General features: G+C 40.2%; 1 protein-coding gene across 4 annotated transcripts in view; it reads right to left on the reverse strand.

The window, feature by feature from the left end:
• Positions 1–16560: 16560 nt before the first annotated feature.
• Positions 16561–24149, reverse strand: part of cdyl (chromodomain protein, Y-like) — a 147946-nt gene continuing 140357 nt past the window's right edge. For 3 of the 4 annotated variants that reach the window (XM_048610901.1, XM_020531014.2, XM_048610907.1), the window contains 2 exons: positions 19928–20071; positions 16561–18213 (listed from right to left, as the gene is read on the reverse strand). In XM_048610901.1, the coding sequence (XP_048466858.1) occupies positions 18055–18213; positions 19928–20071 (303 nt within the window). In that variant the 3' untranslated portion in view covers positions 16561–18054. The remainder of the gene's footprint in view (positions 18214–19927; positions 20072–24149) is intronic. The other variant, XM_048610896.1, reaches the window with a different exon arrangement.

Genomic DNA, 24149 nt, shown 5'->3' on the forward strand with positions numbered 1-24149 from the left:
AAGTACTAGAGGGAAACTGCTTGCAGTGAATTAAGATCTGGAATGCATTACTTAAGGTGTGATGGAAGTTGAATCAATGGTAACTTTCAAAAGGAAATTGGATACATGGGCAGTATGGTGCCATAGTGGTTAGCACTGCTGCCTCACAGCACCAGTGACTCTGGTTCAATTCCAACCTCAGACGACTGTGTCTGTGTGGAGTTTGCACTTTCTGTCCATGGTTGCCCCTGGGTGCTCTGATTTCTTCCCACAGTCCAAAGCTGTGCAGGTTAGGTGGATTGGCCATGCTAAATTCCCCATAGTGTCCAGGGATGTGCAGGCTAGGTGGATTAGCCATGGGAAATGCAGGGTTACAGGGATAGGGTAGAGGGATGACTGGAATGCCCTTCAAAGGGTCGGTGTGTTCTTGATGGTCCGAATGGCCTGCTTCCACACAGTAGGGATTCTATGATGCTTCTACAAACTTTAAAAGGAAGCTGTTGTTGCCTATGGAACTTATTAATGCGGGCAAATGGGACTAGTTCAGTTTAGGAAACCTGGTCAGTTTCCTGTATGACTCTGGATACCTTCAAAGAGCTAAGTTGGCACATGTATGATAGATTCAGTAGTCTCCTTCATTGGTGCAAGTATATGACAAATTGTTTTCACAAAATATCAACTATAAAAAGCTTTGACTCTAAACTCAACAATAAATCCTAAAAGATTATCTTGTTTCTTCTTCGGTAGATGGTCGACAAAGTAAAAGATCATGTGCTGAATCATTGAAGAAATCAGTTAAGTGTCATTTTTGTTGGGTTTGATGGAGGGTTTCTGTCCACAAGGCCTAGCAAGTTTTTTGTCATTATTCGCTTCTGGGACACAGGCATTGCTACTCAGCATTTATTGCCTGTCCCTAGTTGCCCTTAAAAAGATGGTGATGAGCTGCTATCTTAAACCACTGCACTCTGCTTATTGTAGGTTAAGGGAGGTACCTTAGGGAGGTAATTCCAGGATTTTGATCCAGTGACAATGAAGGAACAGTGATATATTTCTGAATCAGGATAGTGAGTGATTTGGCGGGGAACTTGCAGATGGTGTTCTCATGTATCTGCTGCCCTTGTCCTTCTCAGTGGAAGTGGTCATGAATTTAGAAGGAGCTGTCGAACGATCATTGGTGAATTTCTGCAGTGCATTTTGTAGATAGTACACACTGCAGCTACTGAGCGTCGATGGTGGTGGCAGTGAATGTTTGTAGTTGTGGTACCAGTCAAGCAAGTTGCTTTGTACTGGATGGTATCGAGCTTCCTCTGTGTTGTTGGAGCTGCACTTATCCAGGCAAGTGAGGAGTATTCCAACACACTCCCGCTTTTGCCTTGTAGATGGTGGACAACTTCGAGGAGTTATTTGCTGCAATATTCCTAGCCTCTGACCTGCTGTTGTAGCCACAGTGTTTATCTGGCTTGTCAGGTATAATTTCTGGTCAATGCTAACCCCCCAGGATGTTGATAGTAGGGGATTCAGTGATGGTAACACCATTGAACATCAAGGGGTGGTTGTTAGATTGTCTGTTATTGGAGATGAACATTGTGCAATCATCGGTGAACCATGTTTGAACCAGGAGTGTATTGAGGTCAGGAGCTGAGTGGCCCTGGCAGAATCTAAAGTCGGTATCCGTAAGCCGACTACTGTCCCAAACTCACCTCACTACTTGTGCACTGTGCTGTTTTGGTGCTGCTCTCGTATTCTCCCACTTACTGTGGGAAAGAAATATGTGTCATTGCTGGAGCATTCCAGGATCCCTGGTACTGGTGACAGTTTTGAAGCCTGGCAGTGCACCCGATGAAGCATTGGCAGTCTAGAGTTGTCCTTCATTGTACTTGTAGTGGGAGAGTTACTATAAACCAACACCACTTAGGGCACAGAGAAGGTGACAAAGTTGACACTTCATTGCGCACACAAGTGCACAGTCATATTTATTGCTATTTTGGATCCAATCCAGACCGTTTACTTGGCCACAGTGCCATCCCATCTTACAACCCTATCAAAGTCATTGCTACTTTTTCTTTTCCCGCAGTGTAGCCCAAATTCTCATAATTGTTCAATGTGGGACCATCATATCAGCAAAGCCTTCAGACAGTTTAAAACATTCACTGTTATTTAGCAACAACAGAATGGAACAATGAACAAACAGACAGATGCTGCCTTTGCCTCTGAATAGAAACAGACTGGTTGCTTTTGATCAACAACAAATTTACTGTCAATGAATGATCACTATGCCTAGCTTTCATCTGGATCAGTATACCAATTAAGCATTGTCTGGCTTGTTGTGCCCAATGCTGCACCGCTTTATCATGCTGTAGGTGATGTCTCTCCTGCTCAATACCCTCTTAATCTGCCTTGAAAGACTGCTGCTGCTCTTCAGCCTCAATTACATCTTCTCTTAGCCTGCTCTTGTGCAGATATTAGAATTATGTAGCACACTATTCAGAGTGTATTGTATGACTTCCTACCCCCTGCCCCCCAATTCCACTCCCAAGCTGTTCCGAGTATTAGAACATCATGTTTAGGATGTTAATCATCTGCTCCATCATGACTTTAGTGGAAGAAGGGGCTGCATTACATCAACACTCTACGGGTCGCAGTTCCCACTTCAGTTGGTATAGTTCTGTGACAGTGTCCTGGGTCATCCTTGACCTGCACCGACACTGCAGCTCGCTCAGCTGCAGGAAATGACATTGAGGATGATAGACACTGGCCCTCCTGTACCTTCTGTGCATCCTAAGCAGATCTCCAGCTGCAACCTATTCATGTGGAGGCTATTTGGCAGTGACTGCAGGTTGGTACTGGTCATGGGTTTCCTGGTGCATCTGTTTCTTCTCAATTTTCTCTGCACTTAGTTGCACTGCGGTAGCAACACTACCAATGATACCCCTGCTGTGACTGGATTTACTAGTCACGCGTGCAATCAACCTGTGTAAGAAACCGAACAGTTTATTAATAATGTGAACAGTGAGTGTTCGCATCACTCACAACTGATGGTATAGTATACTGCTGCATAAAGTGGGATGTGGAACACTATGTCAGGGAGGGCCATGGAATGCCTCTACATGGAACTTTAACATAGAATATTATTCTGATTAATGTTTCAGCAGTCATGTCACAATGAGATAGTAGGAGATTGTAATGCTGTGTGAGTACTGAGACCTTGTCATCTCAGCCCCACAGGAAAGGCATCAGTGCATAAGTGTATGTAGGTAAATACTTACAGTTCAGGATGAAAGAAAATCAGTTCTTTGTCCCTGTTTAGCCATTGAGATTTTGCAATAGCTTTGTGCTTTGTGGCCCATGGGTGCTACTTTTATGGTCATTTGTGATTATGTCTACTTCACAAGAGATGACTAATTTCAGTCTGCAGTGACCAGTGACATGGTCAAGGTTGCTTGTGATCTGTATTTGCACTCCACACAGTTGTATACTGCATTTGTTTCACATGCATGATTGTGTGAGTTATGGAGTCATAGAGATGTACAGCGTGGAAACAGACCTTCGGCCCGACTCTTTTATGTTGACCAGATATCCTAAATTAATCTAGTTCCATTTGCCAGCATTTGGCACATATCCCTCTGAACCCTTCCTATTCATGTACCCATCCAGATGTCTTTTAAATGTTGTAGTTGTACCAGCTTTCACCAGTTCCTCTGGCAGCTCATTCCATACATGCACCACCCACTGTGTGAAACAGTTGCCCCTTAGGTCCCTTTTAAATATCTCCCCCCTCACCTTAAACCTATGCTGTCTAGTTTTGGACTCCCTCACCCTGGGGAAAAGACCTTGGCTGTTCTACCTAATCATGCTCTTCGTGATTTATAAACCTCTATAAGGTCACCCCTCGGCCTCTGATGCTCCAGGAAAATAGCCCCAGCCTATCCAGCCTCTCCCTATAGCTCAAAGCCTCCAACCCTGGCAACATCCTTGTATATCCTTGCTGAACGCTTTCATGTTTTACAACATGCTTCCTTTAGCAGGGAGATCAGAATTGCATACAGTATGATTGCAGTTTACTTCTCATGTTCCATCAGAAGTCACACAACACCAGGTGATAGTCCAACAGGTTTACCTGAACTGAGGTTTTCCAAGCACAACCCTTCGTCAGGTTGTGAGTTCAAATAACGTCCAACGTATCATTGTCTGCCACCTACAAACCTCCACATTCGTCAACTTGGTCTACTGCATCCGCTGCTCCCAATGTGGCCTCCTCTACATCGGTGAGACCAAGCAGAGACTCGGAGACCATTTTGTTGAGCATCTGCGCTCTGTTCACAACAAACGAGAACACCTTCTGGTCGTGAAACATTTTAACTCCCACTCCCACTCTCTGGATGACATGTCCATCCTGGGCCTCCCCTAGTGTCATAGTGATGCCACCCACAAACTGGAGGAGCAGCACCTCATATTCCGCCTCGGGAGCCTACAGTCTGATGGTCTAAACATCGAATTCACCAGTTTTAAAATTTCCCCACTCCCAGCCTCATCCCATGTCCAATAGATTGGAGACGTGCTGTGACAATGTGGTGAGGCTTGTATGTGTTGGATGCCAAGGTCTGTTGATAGGGGTGCATGTGGTCACTGCCTATGGAACATGCCTGGAGATGTTGGTGCCAAGGATATTTATATGAAGGAGTTAGCAGCGAGCTGATATTGCCAGGTAACCTGACTTTCATGTTGAGAATTTTGCTGTCTAATTTTCAGTCCGGTGGGTGGAAGAATGAGAAACTGCGCATCAGTGAGGTGTGATTAGACGGTAATGAGAAGCTAATACATGCACATAGGCTTCTTGTCACTCACTTATGAAAATCTGTCTCACCATTCAACATTTGTTTGGAAAATGGGGCTGTTTGCTCTGGATGTTGGGAAACTCCTCACTGGCCATCTCTTATGATTTTCACAACTTTCTTGCCATAGCCCACATTGTTCTGGGGCTGGGAAGATTCCACCCCATTAAATATTACTGAATTCATTTAACTACAGACTGTTTCAAAAAGTGACTCAAGGACAAAGATTCCCTTATGTCACTCCAGGTCTTTGGGTACAATTTATCACAAGTGGGATAATTGGCATAAAAGATTGCAAATTTTAAATGCCAATTAATTTAAACATTAATTAATTTACCCATTATAGCTGCACTGTACTTCTGTAAAAAGAATTCTACAAATGTATCTCACCATAATAATATTCTTGCTCCTTTGAGAAAATTAAAATTTGACAATTTTAGGAGTTAATTTTTATTTAACTTTCTCCATCTTTTGTCTGTCTACCTTAATCCAATGGGCATTTCTCAATCTTTGTTTTGCTTTCTGGACCTCATTTAAATCTACTGTATAACATCTCTAGGCCTACACTTTAATCTATCTTCCACTGGTGAAAATGTTAATGGTGCTTAGAATACCGTCAGTTTCCTTGTCAGATTTCTGTTTTGAGAGCAGTGTTAAGTGGTTGGAGGTGGCCTTGGAGAGTCACCGATCAATTGGATGGCAGCTATTAAGTGTTGATAGTGTGTCTTGAAGCTTTAGCTAGGTTGTGCACTAGACATGCTCACACTTGCCTTATTCATTAACTAAAGTGTGGATTGTGTTTCCATTTAAGAATCATCAAACTATCATGATTGTGCCTTGCTGAAGCCAGTTTGTAGCTAATTGGCCTTAGCTGAACCTTAAGTCAGTTGGAAATGCTTACTGAACAAATATGCTTGTGTGGGTTGAAGTAATTTCTGACATTGTTCCTGGTAATGCAAGTAACTGGCTGTTTGCATGACCCATTTACCTGAGCCCTGTGCTGTGTGCTATTTTCCTCCCAGTTTAGAGTTTTGATACAGCTCCCTGTTTAGCAGCTCTGTTAACTGTAATAAAAATACAACCACTGAAGTGGTGTGGAGGAACAGGTGTAATTTTAACCCCGGTCAGGATCTCACACTTACTGCTATATTTGTTCTTGTGGCTTAGTCGCAACAAACATGGAAGATAACACATAAACATGATGGGGGCTGTGTGCTAATAGTCACATTCAGTGGTTTTTGTAAAGTCATGGGTGAACGGAACCCAATCATTTGTATTTGTATATTTTGTTAAGCAGTAGGGTTAGAAGTGCAATTACAGTATAATAGCTTCAATGTTTAACAAATGTTTCAATTCAGTACATAAGAGTGACCAACACATAGCCCTTGTGGAGATAACATTGTCATCACATTGAGGATACACTCTGACATGTGTGGCACTCTGTGCCAAATGGAGTAGGCTTCAAACAGATCTGGCAGTTCAAGGCTAGGCATCCATGAGGTATGATGGGCCATCAGCAGCAGAATTATATTCTGACATATTGTGTAACCTCATGAGCTGCTTTATACTAACCCTATCATTGTCTTCAAGCCAAGGAATCAACCGTGGTTCAATTAAGAATGCGGGAGAGCCTGCTAGGAGAAGCATCTAGCATACCTAAAAATGAGGTGTCAATATGGTGAAGCTACAAGATAACTTTTGCATGTCAAGCAGCAAGGGATGGACAGAACTAAGTGATTCAACAACCGACGGATCAGACCTAAGCACTATGGTTCCTCATGTCAGTCATGAATGTTAGTCAACACACTGGCACAGAAGGCTCCACAACCACGTTCACGTTCACACAATTTGTGATCCACCAGGGCCACTCTGCTTCTGACTTCATTTACAGCCTTAGTTCAAATGTTAAAAAAAAGCTGAATTCCATAGGTGACGTATCAGTGATGACCTTTGTCATCAAGCCATGAGGAGCCCCAGCAAAGCTAGAATCAGTGTAAATTAGGAGGGAAATCTCTGCTGGTTGGAGTCATAGATGGCTCAAAGAAAGATGGTTGTGGTCTTTGGTTGTCACTACATCTCTGCAGCGTTTGTCATGAGAGTTGCCTAGGCACAACCATCTTCAGGTACTTCATCAATGACCTGAAGGGGATGGATGTTCAGTGACAATTACACATTGTTCAGCACCATTCATCTTGCCTCAGATACTGAAGCAGCCTGTGTCCAAATGTAACAAAACCTGAACAATATCTGGGTTTGCGCTAACAAGTGGCAAGTAACATTAATGTTACACAAATACCTGGCCATGATCTCCTTCAACAAAAGAGAATCTAACTATTGCCTATTAACATTCATTGGCATTGCCATCACTGAATCACCCCGCTTTCAACACTATGGGACTTACCAATGACTGGAAACTGAACTAGCCATCCATATAAAAACTGTATCTACAGAAGCAGGTCAGAGACTAAAAATCCTGCATGGAGTAGCTCATCACCTGACTCTGCAAAGGCTGAGGCATAACTTGCCTGGATGCCTGCAGCTCAAACCATAGAGGGTATAGAAGCCTGCTTGACTGGAACTACATCCACAAACATTCAGTCACCCAACCACTGATGTTTAGTGGTAACACTCAAAAAGCTTGACACCATCCAGGACAAAGCAGCCCGCTTGATTGGCAGTACATCCACAAGCATTCACTCCCTCCACCAGCGATGCTCAGTAGCAGCAGTGTGTACTATCTACAAGATGCACTGCAGAAATTCACCAAGATCCTCAGACAGCACCTTTCAAACCCACAACCACTTCCATCTAGAAGGACAAGGGCATCAGACATATGGGAACAGCACCACCTCCAAGTTCCCCTCCAAATCACTCACCATCCTGACTTGGAAATATATCGTCATTCCTTCACAGTCGCTGGGTCAAAATCCTGGAATTCCCTCCCTAATAGCATTGCGGGACAACCCGCAGCAGGAGGAATGCAGCAGTTCAAGAAGGCAGCTCACCACCACCTTCTCAAGGGCAACTAGGGATGGGCAATAAATGCTGGCCAGCCAGCGACGCCCACATCCCACAAAACAAATAGAAAAAATGTGTGTACCATCTACAAGGAACATAGCATAAACTTACCAAGATTCCTTAGACAGCACCTTACAAACCTATCACCATTACTATCTAGAGGGACGAGGGCAGCAAATACATGAAAACACTACTACCCACATGTTCTCCTCCAAGCCACTCACCATCCTGACATGCAAATATATCGCCATTCCTTTACTTGCTAGGTCAAAATCCTGACCTATTCCCTAACAGCAAATGGATTGCAATAGATCAAGAAGGCAGCTTTGAGTACAACCAGAGATGGTCAATAAATACTGTCCCAGCACACAATGTCCACATCCCATGAATAAATTAAGAAAAAATGTACTTCATTAGCTGCAAAGCACTTTGAGGTGGCCATAAATTCTTCTTAATAGTGATGTTTGACAAGACAATAATTGGTCTTCAGATGATTTCTTCCAAATCATTCATGGAATGTGAGGTACACTTCAATCTTTGGCACTGTTGTATTTCAGCCTCAGAGACAGCCCACAGAGCTCAAAACTGAGCCCTGGCATATCTTTGTATCCTTCAACATAACATAGCATTTCACAATTTTTCCATAATCATCCCATATAAAACACTGCATGCTGGTTTTGTGGGTGACAGTGTGAAAAAGCAGAAGTCAAAAATCACCACTCTGTTAGGAAACATTTAATAACCATCAGCTTCAATGCTTCCTATTCAGGAGGCTACATGGCAGTATTAGAATTGCAAGTAACAAGGCGACCAGATACTTCATTAGGAGTAAGATTCACCAGTGTAGTCCAAAATCCTATTCACTGCACCTGTTATCAAAATTAAAAGATAGACACAATCCACTGAGAGTCATCACATTGTGCCTGATCTGAATTTTACCAAGATTCAAGACAACTTCCAGAACATATACATGGATGCTTAGATTAACATCAAAACTATAACTTCATATTGCCTTCATAATATTTGCTGAATCAATATGTGTAATTGGAAATGCTAGTGAGAATCAGTCAATTGTGTTAAAAGTGCCTACGTTTCAACTGAAATCCTTCCTTGTTGCCCAAGGACATTACATGCATTACTCAAGTAGTTGCTCCTTGGGCAACTTCACTGGAACAAGACTGACTTGTATTGATAAGGGAGGAGAATGTCATTATGCCAATTTACAGTAGTGGATGTGAATGTTAGGATGGAGTCCATAGGGTATAGGAGCAAAAACGGGTCACTATATCCATTGTGTCTGCTCCACCATTCAATGAGATCATGGCTGATCTTATAATCATGAACTCCACTTTCCTGCCTTTGCCCTATAACTCTGGATTCCCTTATTAAGAATCTGTTTCTTGGCTTTGAATATACTTGATGACATGGTCTCAACAGCCTTCTGCAGTAAAGAATTCCATACATTCACTAACCCTAAAGAGCTAATAAAGACATTTGGGGTAACTGTGGGGGGTGGGGTGGTGGTGGTGAAGACAGCAAACTGTAACTGGTAGAATGCTGACAGGGATCAGTGCTGGGCCACCATTATTTACAATATATATTAATGCCTTGGATGACAAAAGTGAATGTACTATGGCCAATTTTGTGAACGACACCATAGAGATGGTAACACAGGTGTTGAGAATGACATGAGGCTACAGAGAGATATATAGACGGGATAAACAAGTGGGCAGATGGAATACAATGAAAAATGTGAGGTTAATGCACTTTGGCAGGAATAGATGAGCTGAATATTATTTATATAGAGAAAGACTGCAAAAAGCTACGAAAGAGGGATTTGGCTGACCTTGCCCATGAAACACAAAAAGCTTGCATCCAGGTTTGTGGGTAATAGAGAAGGTAAGTAGAATGTTGACCTTTATTTCAACAGGAATGGGGAAGGTTTTGCTAAAAATATACTAGGCGCAAATCAAACCAACTGGAATACTCTGAACAATTCTGGGCCCCTCATCTAAGTAAAGATACACTGGCATTGCCGGCTATCCAGTGAAGGTTTACTGCCAGAGAGGGAGTGTCTGATAAGGAGAAGTTGAGTGGATTGGACCTGTATTCATTGAAAATTAAAAGAATGACAGGGTAGATGTGAAGTTTCCCCTTGTGGGAGAACCTAGGGCCAGAGGATACAATCTCACAATAATGGATCACACATTTAAGACAGGAGTGATGGAGAGGAGAAATTCCACCTAAAACACAACAGCAGAAGCCCATCAATTCTGCTCAATCATTCAGTGAATTCAAAGCTGATCTGATAATCTTCAACTGCACTTTCCTGACATTTTCCCATAACCCTCAATTCCCTTACTGATTTAAAAATCTGACCCTGTCTTCAGTTTTTGGAGTAACTTATGGTACAGCCCACCAGGGAACAGACAATCTGGTTTTGGTGATGTGTAATGAGGCAGATTTGATTAGGGAGCTAAAGGTAAAGGAACTTCTAGGGGGCAGTCACCATGATAGAATTCACTCTGCAGTTGAGAAGGAGAAGCTTGAATCAGATGCAATGGTATTACTATGGAGTAAAAGTAACTACAAAGATATGAGGAAGGAGCTTGCCAGAGTTGTGGCAATGCTGTGGATTTAAGAGGTGTATTTTGTATTGATTTCTTAAGAGAGAGATTAGATGAGAGGTACCTTGCAGTCTGTGGTAACAGAAATAGCTTGTGAGGCCCTGGGTTTTTTTTTTTTAAAAACGTTGGAACAATACTAGCAGCCTGGATGGGTGCGGCCAGCTTTCATAGACCAGGGTTTCTGGCTTTTTTTTAAAAAAACTTCTGCCAGGAAGGAGAGCCTATCAGAGAGAGCTTAACAATGGCAAGAGTTTTGGGGCAATTCAGGAGGCACCAGAAGAAATTCATCCCAAGGAAGAAGAAACATGCCGGAGGAGAATGAGGCAACATGACTGACAAAGGAAGTCAGGGACAGCATAAAAGCAAAAGAAAAAAAACATACAGTATAAGGATTAGTGGGAAGCCTTTCAAAACCAGCAGAGGACAGGTTAAAAAAAAAGCAATAAGGGGGGGATATGATGAAATATGATAAGCTAAATAGTATCATTAAAAAATTGCAAGTGTTTGTTTTGATATATAAAAGATGAAAGGCAAGAGTGGACATTGGACTGCTGGAAAATGAGGTTGGAAAAGCAGTAATGGGGAACAAAGAAATGGTGGAGGAACTGAACTTTGCATCAGCATTCACGTGGAAGACACCAGTAACATACCAGAGCTTCAAGAGAATTAGCAGGCAGAGGTGAGTGTAATGGCTATCAATAATATGATGATCAGGAAGCTGACAAGTCTGAAGGTGCATAAATCACCTGGATTAAATGGACTGCATCCTAGGGTTCTGAACGAGATAGCCGAGGAGATTGTGGAGGCACTGGTGGTGATCTTTCAGGAATCACTAGAAAATGGCTAATGTAACATTCCTAGTTAAAACAGGAGGCTAAAAACAGGAAATCATGGGTTGGGTATCCTGATCTCAATCTTTGGTAAGATTTGAGTCCATTATTAAGGATGAGATTGCAGAGTACTTACAAGTGCATGGTAAAATAAGGCTGAGCCAGCATGGCTTTATCACAGGAGGTCATGCCTGACAAATCTGTTAGGCTTCTTTGAAGAGCTAACAAGTTAGACAAATGAGAGACAGTGGATGTGATGTATTTGGATTTCCAGAAGAACTTTGACAAGGTGCTGCACGGGAGACCACTAAATAAGAGCCTATGTTGTTAGGGCCAAGGTACTTGCACAGATAGAAGATTATTACTATTTTCCCAGCCTTGTTCTCCATGTTCACCGTGATTTTTCTCTTTTTGTACACTTAAAGAAGCTCTTACTGTCCATCTTGATCAGTAACACAATGTTTTGGGTGATTTGGGTTACTATTTTTGTAAATGGATTTTACGTTTATCATTTAGACACCAACACTTCAAGAGGGTGGTTCATTGTTAATTTTTAAAGGGAAATTAGATAGTGGGAATAATTGTTAGTCTTGTGAGCAAGGCCCACATCTGTGAATGAATAAACTCAGAATTGGAGCAGAATTAGCCTCAACTGCATAATGGACCACCGGAATTGAATGATGGCAGATTAAGCACTAATTTCTCATTCTTTTTCATTCCTGAAACAGTGTTTTCCCATTAAGATTCCAGTGAATATACATTTAATCTCTTTTATATTCATCTTAAAATGAATCGTCTTGACACTGGTCACATTTCTAGTATGAGCGTTCCTCCCCTCTGTGTTTTATCCAACCAGATACATTAACAATTCAGAATGCCACCTTAGTTATTTATATGCCAGCACAAGAGCTGAGAAAATCTCAAGGGATCATTAATTGTCCATTAATTGGGTAGAGGACTTAAGACACTGGCTCAGCTCATTGTAACATTTGCCTACTACACATGGGGCTGCGGGCAGGGAAAGAATAGCTTGCCCATTAAACTTGCGAGCAACTGCTCTGCCCAGAACCATTAAAAACTACAGAAGGTGGTGTGCACAGCCTGGACCAGCACGGGAGCCAACCATGGACTCCATTTACATGGCTCGCTGCTGCAGAAAGGCTGCCATCATCAAAGACCCATTGCACCCTAGTAATATTCTCCTACAACCTCTTCTGTTAGGCAGAGTATACAGAAGCCTGAACACATGCATGAGCAGGTTCAGGAACAGCTTCTTCCCAGCCATATCAGACTGATGAATGGACTGTCTAGCCTCAAATAATGCTGATCTTGTTAAATCTTGATTTTGCCTAGCACATGCTCTGTACAACGTAACCTGTATGCCTCTAAGTTTTTTTGATTTGTACATCCTTTGCTTACTATGATCTATCTGCCTGTACCATTCATAAGCAAAGCTTTTCACTGTATTTCAGTACACATGACAATAAATAAATCAACGTGTGCATCACTAATAAAACTGCCAGCATTTATTGCCGATCCTTAATTATCAGAGAATTTGATGGTGAGCTGTCTTCTTTAATACTTTCTAATAGCTTGCTTGGTTATTTCAAGAGTGATTAATAGTCAAACAAATACTTTTAGGGCTAAAAAATTCTGTATGCTAGACCAGGTGGTAAAAGATGTCAAGTTTCCTTCATAAAGAATATTAATGAACCAAATAGGTATTTAATTATAAGCTGTTAATGGCCTGAAGGGACACAATAGAAACCCAAAAATACAAACAAAATAGTCAAGACTAGATGTTAAAGATAACAAAAAGACAAAACTAAAGACTCTATCCGAATATGCATTGTATTCGCCACTGTCAATAAATTGATAGCACATTAAGTAAATAAGTGACCTGATATCCAATACAAGACGTCACTGCAGGATGACTAGTATTGGGTCCAGAATAGAGTAGTATATGACATTCAAGAACTGAAGGAATCTAGGTAAATAAAGATGGAGGGGTTGCACTGTTAATCAAAGATGGCATTTTTGTATTAGATATGAACTTGTTCCAGGAGATCAGAATACTTAGAATCCTACTTTAAGGAAAAATTCCAAGGGGAAGACACATGTCTCTGGTTAGATTAAGAGCAGCATCAAACTTGATGGAAAAAAAAATGTGGTAGTTCACATAACTGGTTAGAATGCAAAATGACTAAAAGGTTAATTAGGACAAATACAGCACAAGGGAAAGCTAGGTAGAAATGTAAAAGCAGGTAACAGTTTCTGTAAGTACTTAGAAAAAAAGTAGAGTCCATATTTAAGGATTGAAAATGGAGATAACAAAGCAAAGCAATCTTTCATGTAATAAATCCATTTTTCATCTGTCTTCATTATAGATGGTACAAAACACATTTCAGTAATACCTGCAAGTCAGGAAGCTGAAGGAAGAGGGAAACTCGAAGTTACAAATCACTAGGGAAGCAGTACTGAGCAAATTACCGGAACCACAGGCTGACACGTTTCCAGATCCTGATAAATTTAATCCTAGGGTCAAAAAAAATGATGTGGCAAACAAGGTAGTCTATGCTTTAAATGTAACTTTCCAAAATTCACTAGATTCTGTAAAGATGACATCAGACATGAAAGCAAATGTAAGCATTCTAAAGGTTCAATAGATGGAGGGAGGCACAAAACAGGAATTGTAGGCCAGTAAGGTTGACATCTCAAGCAGTTAATCATTGAGTTTATAACTGGGCACTTAGGAAAATGCAGTTATCAGGAAAGAGTGAGCATGGTTTTGTGACAAGGAAATAATGTTCAACCAATTTACTCTTTGAAGGAGTAATACATGCTGTGGATAAAGGGGACCTCAAACATACCATGCTTGGATTTCCAGAAGGCATTTGACAAGGTGCCATATAGAAGGTCATTACACATAGTAGAAGCACTGATAGAAAGTTGGTTGGCTGGCAGAAAAGTGTATGCGTAAATGGGTCTTTTTTTCTGAATGGCAGGATTAGACAAATGGAGGCCCACCAGAAGTCTGTGCTAGGACCTTTTTACCATTGATGACTTAAATGAGGGGAATGAAGGCATGGTAGCTAAGTTTGCAGATGGCACAACAGAAGGAAGGAAAGTGTGTTGGAAAGAGGATAAAGTGGTTGCTCACAGATATAGCAGGCCAAGCAGCATCAGAGGAGCAGGAAAGCTGACGTTTTGGGCCTAGACCCTTCTTCAGACTCTCCTTCACCTTTTTTTCTGAAGAAGGGTCTAGGCCCGAAACATCAGCTTTCCTGCTCTTCTGATGCTGCTTGGCCTGCTGTGTTCATCCAGCTCTACACCTTGTTATCTCAGATTCTTCAGCATCTGCAGTTCCTACTATCTCTGCTCACAGATATAGATAGGTTGAAGTGGGAACATCTGGCAGATGGAATATATTGTGGAAAAATGTGAAGTTGTTCTTTGGCAGGGAGAATAAAAATGTAGAACGTCATCTAAGCAGAGAATTACTGCAAAATTCAGAGCTGTAGAGTAATCTAGATGTGCTAGCATGAGTTGCAAAATCTTAGTATATAGACACAGAAAGTATGGCTAATGGAACACTATCCTTCAATAAGAACTGAGCATAAAAAAAATGGTGTGCTTCAGTTATGGTGGGCATTAATAAAATATCTCCAAATACCATGTTTAAATTTAGTATCCTTATCGGAGGAAAGATATAAAGGCACTGGAAGCAGTTTAGAGGAGATTTGTTAGATTGATACCCAGAATGAGCTGGTTGATCAAACTGGACATGTTTCCACTCAAGTTTAGAAGATTGAGCAATCACTTGATTGTATGCAAGATCCTGCAGTTTTAACAAGGTGAATATGAAAGTGATGTTTTGTCTTCTAGAGAAGTTCAGAACCTGGGTTGAGGAGGGGAGGGGGGCTCACCATTTTACAATTAGGAACCACATCCTTTAGGTCAGAAATAAAAAAAAATGAGGGTACTGAAGTATAAAGCAGTAAAGGTGTGTAAATTGAATATTTTTGAAGTGGAGGTAGATAGATTATTAGGATTAGAGGGGAAAGTGGAATTTGAAACAACTGATCAGCAACGAATGGAGGACTAGACCCGAAGGGTTGAACGACCAATCTCCAAGTTCATATTAATGAAAACAGCTTTTTAAATTCCAAATTTTATGTAATTAATTTTCCCCAGAATCTGTGGTGGGATTTGAACTAATGGTGCTGGATATGATTTATTGATTGTTTTACTAGATTAGTAATTCAGAAGGCAATGTAAGCAGAATCTTACAGGGACCTGAACAACATGGACATATGACGTGATTTGTAGCAGAATCATGTAAGAGGTTTGGTGAGGCCCACCCTGATATCAGGAGCAACTTGCTGGCTCTTCAATGCATTTAGAAAGCAATGAGACAAGTTTCTTGCCATACAGTAAGATGTTGTCAATTAAGGGGATTGTTAAAAAATATGCTTAATGCCTAGGCTCAGCTCATTGAATATTCAGCTTCCTATTTTATAGACATCTAACTTGTTTGATGCAAAGAATTCTCAAAATGGAAAACACAGCAGGTACCTAGCAACTTCAGTTCATCATTTGCTCTCCATAGGACTTCCATGTCAGACACTGGACATGCTCTACCATCCACATGCTCCCAATGTCCATAGGCATTGCCATCTGATATCTGCTTTCCTTTGAGAACTCTCAATGCACATCTCTGATCCACCTATGGTACACTTCTCCACTTTAATGTTGCTTCTCTGGCAACTATCATTGCAATTCCACTGCAAGACGCACAGTCAGCTCATGGAGTGGACCAGACTGTATTTCTGGCCTGTTTGCTTTCATTCACAACACTCACTCACTCAGCCTACCTGGATGTTCATAACATCCTTCCTGCCTTGCATTTCTGTGTACTCCTTGAGGCAGCTGAGACTGCCCTCATCTGAGTGGCAACCTTGGGTAAGGCTAGCATGGTCAGGTGCTGTGCAGAGGGGGGCTCTCTGTGTAATGATGTCTCTACAAATTGAGCTCCTCCTCTTCTGTCTAAATGCATCAACTATTTGCCAAAACCGTGGGTTTTAATTTCCCAAAACTCAACATTTGCAAAATGTAGTACAGCAGGAGCTTTTTGAGTTATCTGTTAATTTCCTAATTAAAATAGCAAATTTTCAGAGTGGTCATGTTACAATTTAGCAATATACAACTAGACAGGACCAGCATAGGCCACAAGGATGAGCATGAACTGTGCAGAAAAGCACTACAATTTGGCAGCTACTTTTGAATATGAAATATTAGTTTATTTACCCAGATTTTTTCACAGCTCATTTTAATTAACCTATAAAACTTTACAGATTGTACAGTTTAATATAGTTTAAACTACTGAACAAAAGTAGGTCCCACAGATGCAAAAATACTGTACCAATCCAAAGTAAAGGCAGATTTACACAATGTACAGCTCTCCACTGGGAAGGGGAGGTGATCATTTCTAAGTACAAACAAATAAACTGTACAAAAATAAGATTTAATTTCCATTCATACATTCAGAGAAGATTGCAAATGCAGATATCTATATCCAGTGAGACATCTGCAAACAGGAATTAGTAACCACTCCTAAAAGGAATGCACAATACTATTTACATGGGGCACTGTTAGGAATACCGCATGGTGTATCATAAAATAAGCGGACACAAGAATCACCTACTTTTAAAAGGTAGGTTTTGGAAGGAGTTTTGCTTTGACTAGTGTGCCAAAAGGATTTTTTTAACTTATTAAATTAAGAAAAATGTTTCTAAAGTGGTACTAAAACATTATGAATACATAAAGCATTTTTGGTGTAATATATCAATTTTAACAGCAAAGAAAACACAAGCTCTTTCTATAATTTATCGCTTTCACCCAGAAACAGAAGTATATGTTTATAGCTGATTAAAACAAAGAGGAAAAAAGCCTACACTTTAAAAACACTAAAACTAATCTTTAACTTTGTTTATTTAATATAAGATTCACAAAGAATCACTAATACTGCAAGGCAAGTTTTTCTTAAAGAGCCAGTGGTTTCTTCATGCTTATTGGATAATAATGTACTAATATGTTCCAGAACTGGGTCAAACATTTACTACACAGCTCCTGAGCACATTTAACATGTACACAAGTCTATAGATATCCCTCGGAAGAGTCTAAGGATTTACGTTAGACATTAGATCCACTGTCAAAAATTAGAATTTTCTTTTGATCTTTTTTGTTGTCGAGGTATTTATTATCCTCTCTAGATCCCCTAGATACCCATGACCATTCACTTTCTTTTAACAACAGAGTGTTTATTTTTCATCTAAACCAGCCTTACGTATTCTATCAGAGAGAAGGAGGCTAGTTATTACCCGTCTTTTTCCCCTCCCCCTCTTAAGCTGAGTGTTTTTTCAAACTTTCCTGTCACAAACATATGCATTTGGATTTGGAAAGCATAGTAATGTACAGTGCAGTAATTGCAAATGACAACAGCTACTGGATAAACGAAGACAAGAGAAAAGTTTGGTAGTGCACACCAATTATATCCTTGTAGCTTTCTTTCCTGTCATCATTTTAGATGACAATACAGTACTAGTTAAGATCTTCAGCTTCCATTTTCAAGCCTTTTTCCTCAGCTTGAGTAGATACAAAATGAGAATGTCTTTCTGCAGTTTCTCCCATCTCGTTTTAAATGAGGGCATTTATAACCCAAAAGGAACAACCCAGCGGGAAGGAATTTTCCAATGACCAAGCAGGTGTTCAGAATTCATCGATTTTCTTCTGTAGGTATTTCAGCATAGAATCCATCCCCTGAGAAGAGCTCCAGATTTTCCTCAGCACATCAGATTCATTTTCATTGGTTTGCTCCAAATCCCCCCTCATGGCATTTCTGACAAGAGCTTTGGATTCTTCAAGTACCTGGATGATGCAAACAGAATCTTTTCAGGGTTATATTATTATTTTATTTCAAACGTAAAAGCGAGCGGGGGGAAATCCGTGATTCAGTTAGCTGCAGCATATTACACAACTGTGGACTGTCATTCCCCAATTTCAACAATGAAAATCTCCAATCAGTAGGGCAGTTGCCTAAGATAAGTTAGCAAAATAAGTTTGAGCTTGCAGTTATAATTGCATTGAACATAGGACTAAGATGACCAAGTCTGAAATTACATGTAACAAAGTAATTCAATCTCAACAAAAAAAAAAAAATCACATGATCATTGATCGGACAGGTTACTGAACAAGTGGCTAGTTTCTATTCATATTTTTGTCCCCCAAGTTTATGCTTCATTAGTTCTGGGTTCAACTCCAAGACAGTGCTTTATAAAGAAGCAGTGTTCCATCATGGCTACACTAAAGCCCTCTAGATTCAGTAATTTGCATTCTTGCCACAAGTATCCATAAATGGTGGAAAATAAGGAAGAAAAACAGAACTGATTTGATTTGGCTATGGTGCATACCAATTAACTAATCATCATTGACAAAAAAAATCCACTATTTGGTTCTGGCCAAATTAAATCCATATTCAAAAAAAAAAGTAGGAAAGTAAGTTGTGAAGAGGACACAAATAGGCTAGAGAAAGGGGCATAGATTGGTTAAGTGCATGGCAAAGATCTCAGATGGACTCTAATATGGGAAAATGTAAAATTGCCAATTGTGGCAGGAAGAATAAAAAGAATACCATCTAAATAATGAGAAATTGCATAACTCAAATGCACAAATGTCTGGGTGTTTTAGTGCACAATTCACACAATGGTAGTGTGCGGATACAGCAACTCATCAAGGAAGCTGATAGAACATTATTAATGATTGCAAGGGTAACGGAATACAGAAGTAGGAAGTATTGTTTCAGTCATACAGGGCATGGATGGAACCATATATACAGTACTATCCACAGTATTAGCAAATGCACTGGAAGCAGTTCAGACATGGTTTACTAAACTAATATCTGGATTGGATAGGTTGCATTGAGGAAAGGTTGGACAGCCTAAGCTTGAATCTGTTGGGAGTTTAGAAGGGTAAGAAGCAGCTTGATTGAAACAAAGATATTGAGAAACGTTGACAGGGTGGATATAGAAAGCATCTTTTCTCTAGAAAATCTAGAACTAAGCCTCATTGTCATAAATGGGCCATCCCTTAATTTTAAACAGATACGGGGAGAGATTCTTCTTTCCCTAGTGGATAACGAGTCTTTGGAACTCCACCTCAAAGGCAGTGGAAACAGTGTCTTTAAACATTTATAAAGGCAGAAGTAGATAGATTATTGATAAAGGGTGAAAGGTTAGCAGGATTGCAGGAATACTGAATAACTAGATCAGGTATGATTTGATTGAATAACAGAGCAGGCTTGACAGGATGAATGGCCTACAGTTGCTCTTTTTTATATGAAATGGCTGGAACAATTACTGATTTCATGGAGAACTGATATTACACTGATATTTACCAATATTATTTAGATTAGCTTACAGAAACAAACATTCTACATAAGTAACCATAAAAAGAATAATTAATTGCATGCTATTATCTTCAGCTCTTTTATATATTTTCAAGGCTCATGAATTCTGAAGTAAAACGCTGCATTTTTACTGACTCTAATAGACTCGCATTCAGTAAGTATCATTTCCTGACTTACAAGGGAATTACACGCGACTAGTTCCTTAATGCGGACCATAACCTCCTGACTGAATGTTCCAGGCCAGAAAACCTGGGATACCAATCCTTTTGCACATGCTTCTTGCGCAGTCAACTTGCGTCCACTGAACAGCATTTCATTGGCCTGTGGTGGTGGTGGTTGGGGTGGGGTGAAGGAGAGAGAAAAAAAAAGCAGAAACTTAGCACAAATGAGAAAAAGATCCTCACTAACATGGTTTGAATAAACCATTTACGTATAACATGCTGCCCTTTACTCAAGTATTAGTCTCACACATCTACACAGTCTAAGCTTAGATAATTCAAAATAATCACATATGTACGCCAACAAAACAGGAGAGAATGAAATCTTTTCTTCCAGACTGGTAATAGTTTTGTCCCGCAAAAAAGTCTCACTTTTTTACAAAAGGATTACATTACATTCTGTGACAGGACATACAGATACCAAATAAAGGCATAAATCTAATTTGACCACAGAATGCACCTAACTGACCTGCAAATGAACACACAATGAAGCACCATTTGGCCCATTGCTGCTCATCCGCTGATAGATACAGCAACTTCAGGTACCACACTGTCAAAAAGCATCAAATTATTCGTATCTGAATTAATTTCATACAAATTCCCTTGTGGATAGTGACAAAAGCAATAGCTTTTTCTGGTCAAATTGATTCACATCGCAAAACCAGAGTTAAAAGGGCTGGACTCCAGTGACTTGAGATCTAAAAAACACTTAATTTTGAACGAGTTCTCATTGAAGTTGCGGGCTGGGTGTGGCATTATTGGGACAGGAAAAATCTGTTATATTACAATAAAGCAGTAATTTCTTTAACATTACATTGTTGATTGAATTACAGAAATAATGACAATTGCCATGCAGGCACATAATACAAATAAAAAAAAAGGAAGGTTGAACAAATTTGTTACCCCCCCAACCCCCGCCCAAGTTCTGCCTCAAACAATGGGTAAACACCCAAAACCTAAGCTTACACTTTAGTACGGAATAATTGGGAACAGTGGAGGGAAAAGAAAGGCAGGGAGAAGAGCTCATTCTTTTAAAAAAAAAACAGGTTAGAGATGGTCAGAGGTGAGAAGGGTGATAGGAATTTACCCAAACCAGACATGACCTACCCTTCACAACTCTTTAATAAAAAAAAAGCAGCAAGCACTGGAGTAACTCAGCAGGTCTGGCAGCAATCTGTTGAGAGAAACAGAGGCAACATTTCAAGTCCAGTGACCTTTCATTGTTCTGACAAAGGGGCACTGCACTTGAAACGTTAACTCTGATTTTCTGTCTACAGATGCAATCAGATCTGGTGAGCTTACATTCAGAGAGATATACAGCACGGAAGCAGACCCTTTGGTCCAACTCGTCCCTGCCGACCAGACATTCTAAATTAATCTAGTCTCATTTGCCAGCCTTTGGCCCATATCCTTCTAAACCCTTCCTATTCATATACCCATCCAGATGTAATTTGTATTACACTGTAATTGTACCAGCCTCCACCACCTCCTCTGGCAGCTCATTCCATACATGCACCACCCTCTGGTGAAAAGATTGCCCCTTAGGTCCCTTTTAAATCTTTCCTCTCTCACCTTAAACCCATGCTCTCTCGTTTTTGACTCCCCTCACCCCAGGGAAAATACCTTGACTATTTACCCTATCCATGTCCTTCATGATTTTATAAACCTCTGTTAAGGTCACTCCTTAGCTTCCCGATGCTCCAGGGAAACTAGCCTCAAATATTAGCCTCTCCCTATAGCACAAACCCTCCAAACCTGGCAACATTCTTGTAAATCTTTTCTGAATCCTTTCAAGCGTCAAACATCTTTCCTATAACTCTCCAGCACTTTGTTTTTATTTCAGATTTCTAGCATCTACAGTTCCTTTTTTACTTCACAGCTGTTTGCTTGCCCAGCACAAATGGTAAATATAAAGACATGGAACAGTACTGGTTTTTTCTTTACTACCTATGAAAATAATAGTTAAAAGTACATTTATAGGAGAAATTGTGTTTTCACTCTCCCCTTCATCAAGACTATATTAAACAGCTTCAGTGAAATTATTGACACTGTCTACCTATAAAAAGGAGCAACATTCCTTCACACTAGTTACCAATGAAACGTGACTCTTGATAAAAAGGTCTGACTACTTCAAAGTAGGAAATTCTTGAAATTTAGTTTGTTAAAATATTGAACCAATGCTTTAGTTTTCAATAACAATTGCAAATTGAGAAAATATTGACAAGTCACAGAATATGAAACATACATCTTCAGATGGACTCCCAGTGGTTTATTAATACAAGTCAATAAGTTGGACAAATGACAATGAGTTAAAAAAGGATAAATCTGGATGACACTCTAATGTGCTATATAAAATAATGAACATTTATAGGAAGGCTTACAGGGATACTAATTACTGATCCATTAAAGTAAAACAAAAAGGAAAACAGATTCAAAACAACTGAAAGGGAAATTGAGAGCTTGGCAAGAAATTAACCTTTATACAGAAATTGATCAAAACACAAAATTGTATTGGGTGGACTGGATAAAACTTATGGAATCATTTGCCAATTACATCCAAAATGGGGAAGGATGGTTGACAACCAAGAACTATTTAACAATATAAGTAACTTCCTTTCCCTTTCAATACCTCTGTCACCTAGTGAACTAGCTGGGATGGAAAGAGATGGAGAGAAATATAGTATGATAACAGGAGTAGATATATTCTAAATACATAAATTTAAGTCTGGGCCATTAAGCTGCCAATAACAGGCTTTACATTTTGGAGAATGTTACAAAACAAATTTCTGATTTGGTACAGGGACAGTGTGCCTGTAAAGTGATGCGGGCCAAGAACAAACACTTATTACCCTGTGTGGCACCATAAAGGGGGAGGATACCACTGAGGGGTCACTGGAGGAAGATGAGGTCCCATATTGGAAAAATATCACAATATCAGGCTCTGGATAGTTAGAAATCAGAGAAGCCCTAGGAGCCATCAGGAGGAATTGGGGGATGCGACGTGGGAGAAGTCTTGGGAACTATTCAGTGCACTTAAGGTTATACGAACCATTGGGAGACAAGACAACAGAATATATGATTTTAAAAAATATATCAATCATTCATAGGGTGAGGGTGTTGCTGGCTATGCCAGGATTTTATTGCTTATTCCAGAGAGCAGTTAAGAATCAACCTCAGTGCTATGGTCTGGATTCACATAGATCCAGACCAGTTACGGATGGCAACTTCCTTCCCTAAAAGGACATTAGTGAACCAGATGGATTTTTCTGAAAATCAACACTGGATTCATGATCATCAGTAGACTAATTCCAGATTTTTATTAAAATTAAAATTCCACCATCTGCCGTGTTGGGATTCAAACTCGGGGTCTCTGGATAAACAGTGCAGTGATAATACCACCAGACCATCACCTCCTCATATTTATTTGTCCTATGTATGCAAGCTGTTACTATTACAATACATGTTTTTAAACTATTTGGTGTTGTTTAAAATCACAACGGGCTGCAAAAACACTAGTTTTTCTCAAAAATGTTTGCAGCATCTAGTTTAAAAAAAAGTGTCAATCCATAAGAAATACCTGAGCCTATGATTCTAAAAGAAAAACATGCTGCATGGAAACAGAGCCTTTGGTCCAATTCGCCTATGCCAACCAGGTTTACTAAACAAAATCCTATTTGCCAGCATTTGATCCATATCCCTCTAAGCCTTTTCTGTTTATGTACCTGTCCAGATGCCTTTTAAAATGATGTAAATGTACCCGCCTCCACCACTTCCTCTGGCATCTCATTCTATACATGCACCACCCTCTGTGCGAAGAAGTTGCCCCTTGGGTCCCTTTTAAATCTTTCCCCTCCCACCTTAAACCTACGCCCTCTAGTTTTGGGCTCCCCTGCCCTGGGAAAAAGACCTTGGCTACTGACATTATCCATGCCCCTCATTATTTTATTAACTCCTATAAAAGGTCACCCCTGCCTGACACTCCAGGGAAAAATTGCCCCAGCCTATTCAACCTCTCCCTATTGCTCAGACCCTCCAACCCCAGCAAAATCCTTGTAAATCTTTTCTGAACCCTTTCAAGTTTAACAACATCTTTCTAACAACAGGGAGGCCAGAACTGAATGCAGTATTCTAGTGGCCTAACCAATGTTCTGTATAGTCGCAACATGACATCCAACTCCTAT

This window comes from Rhincodon typus, chromosome 2, assembly GCF_021869965.1.
Source record: "Rhincodon typus isolate 14 chromosome 2, sRhiTyp1.1, whole genome shotgun sequence".
In the NCBI taxonomy this organism is placed as follows: domain Eukaryota; kingdom Metazoa; phylum Chordata; class Chondrichthyes; order Orectolobiformes; family Rhincodontidae; genus Rhincodon; species Rhincodon typus.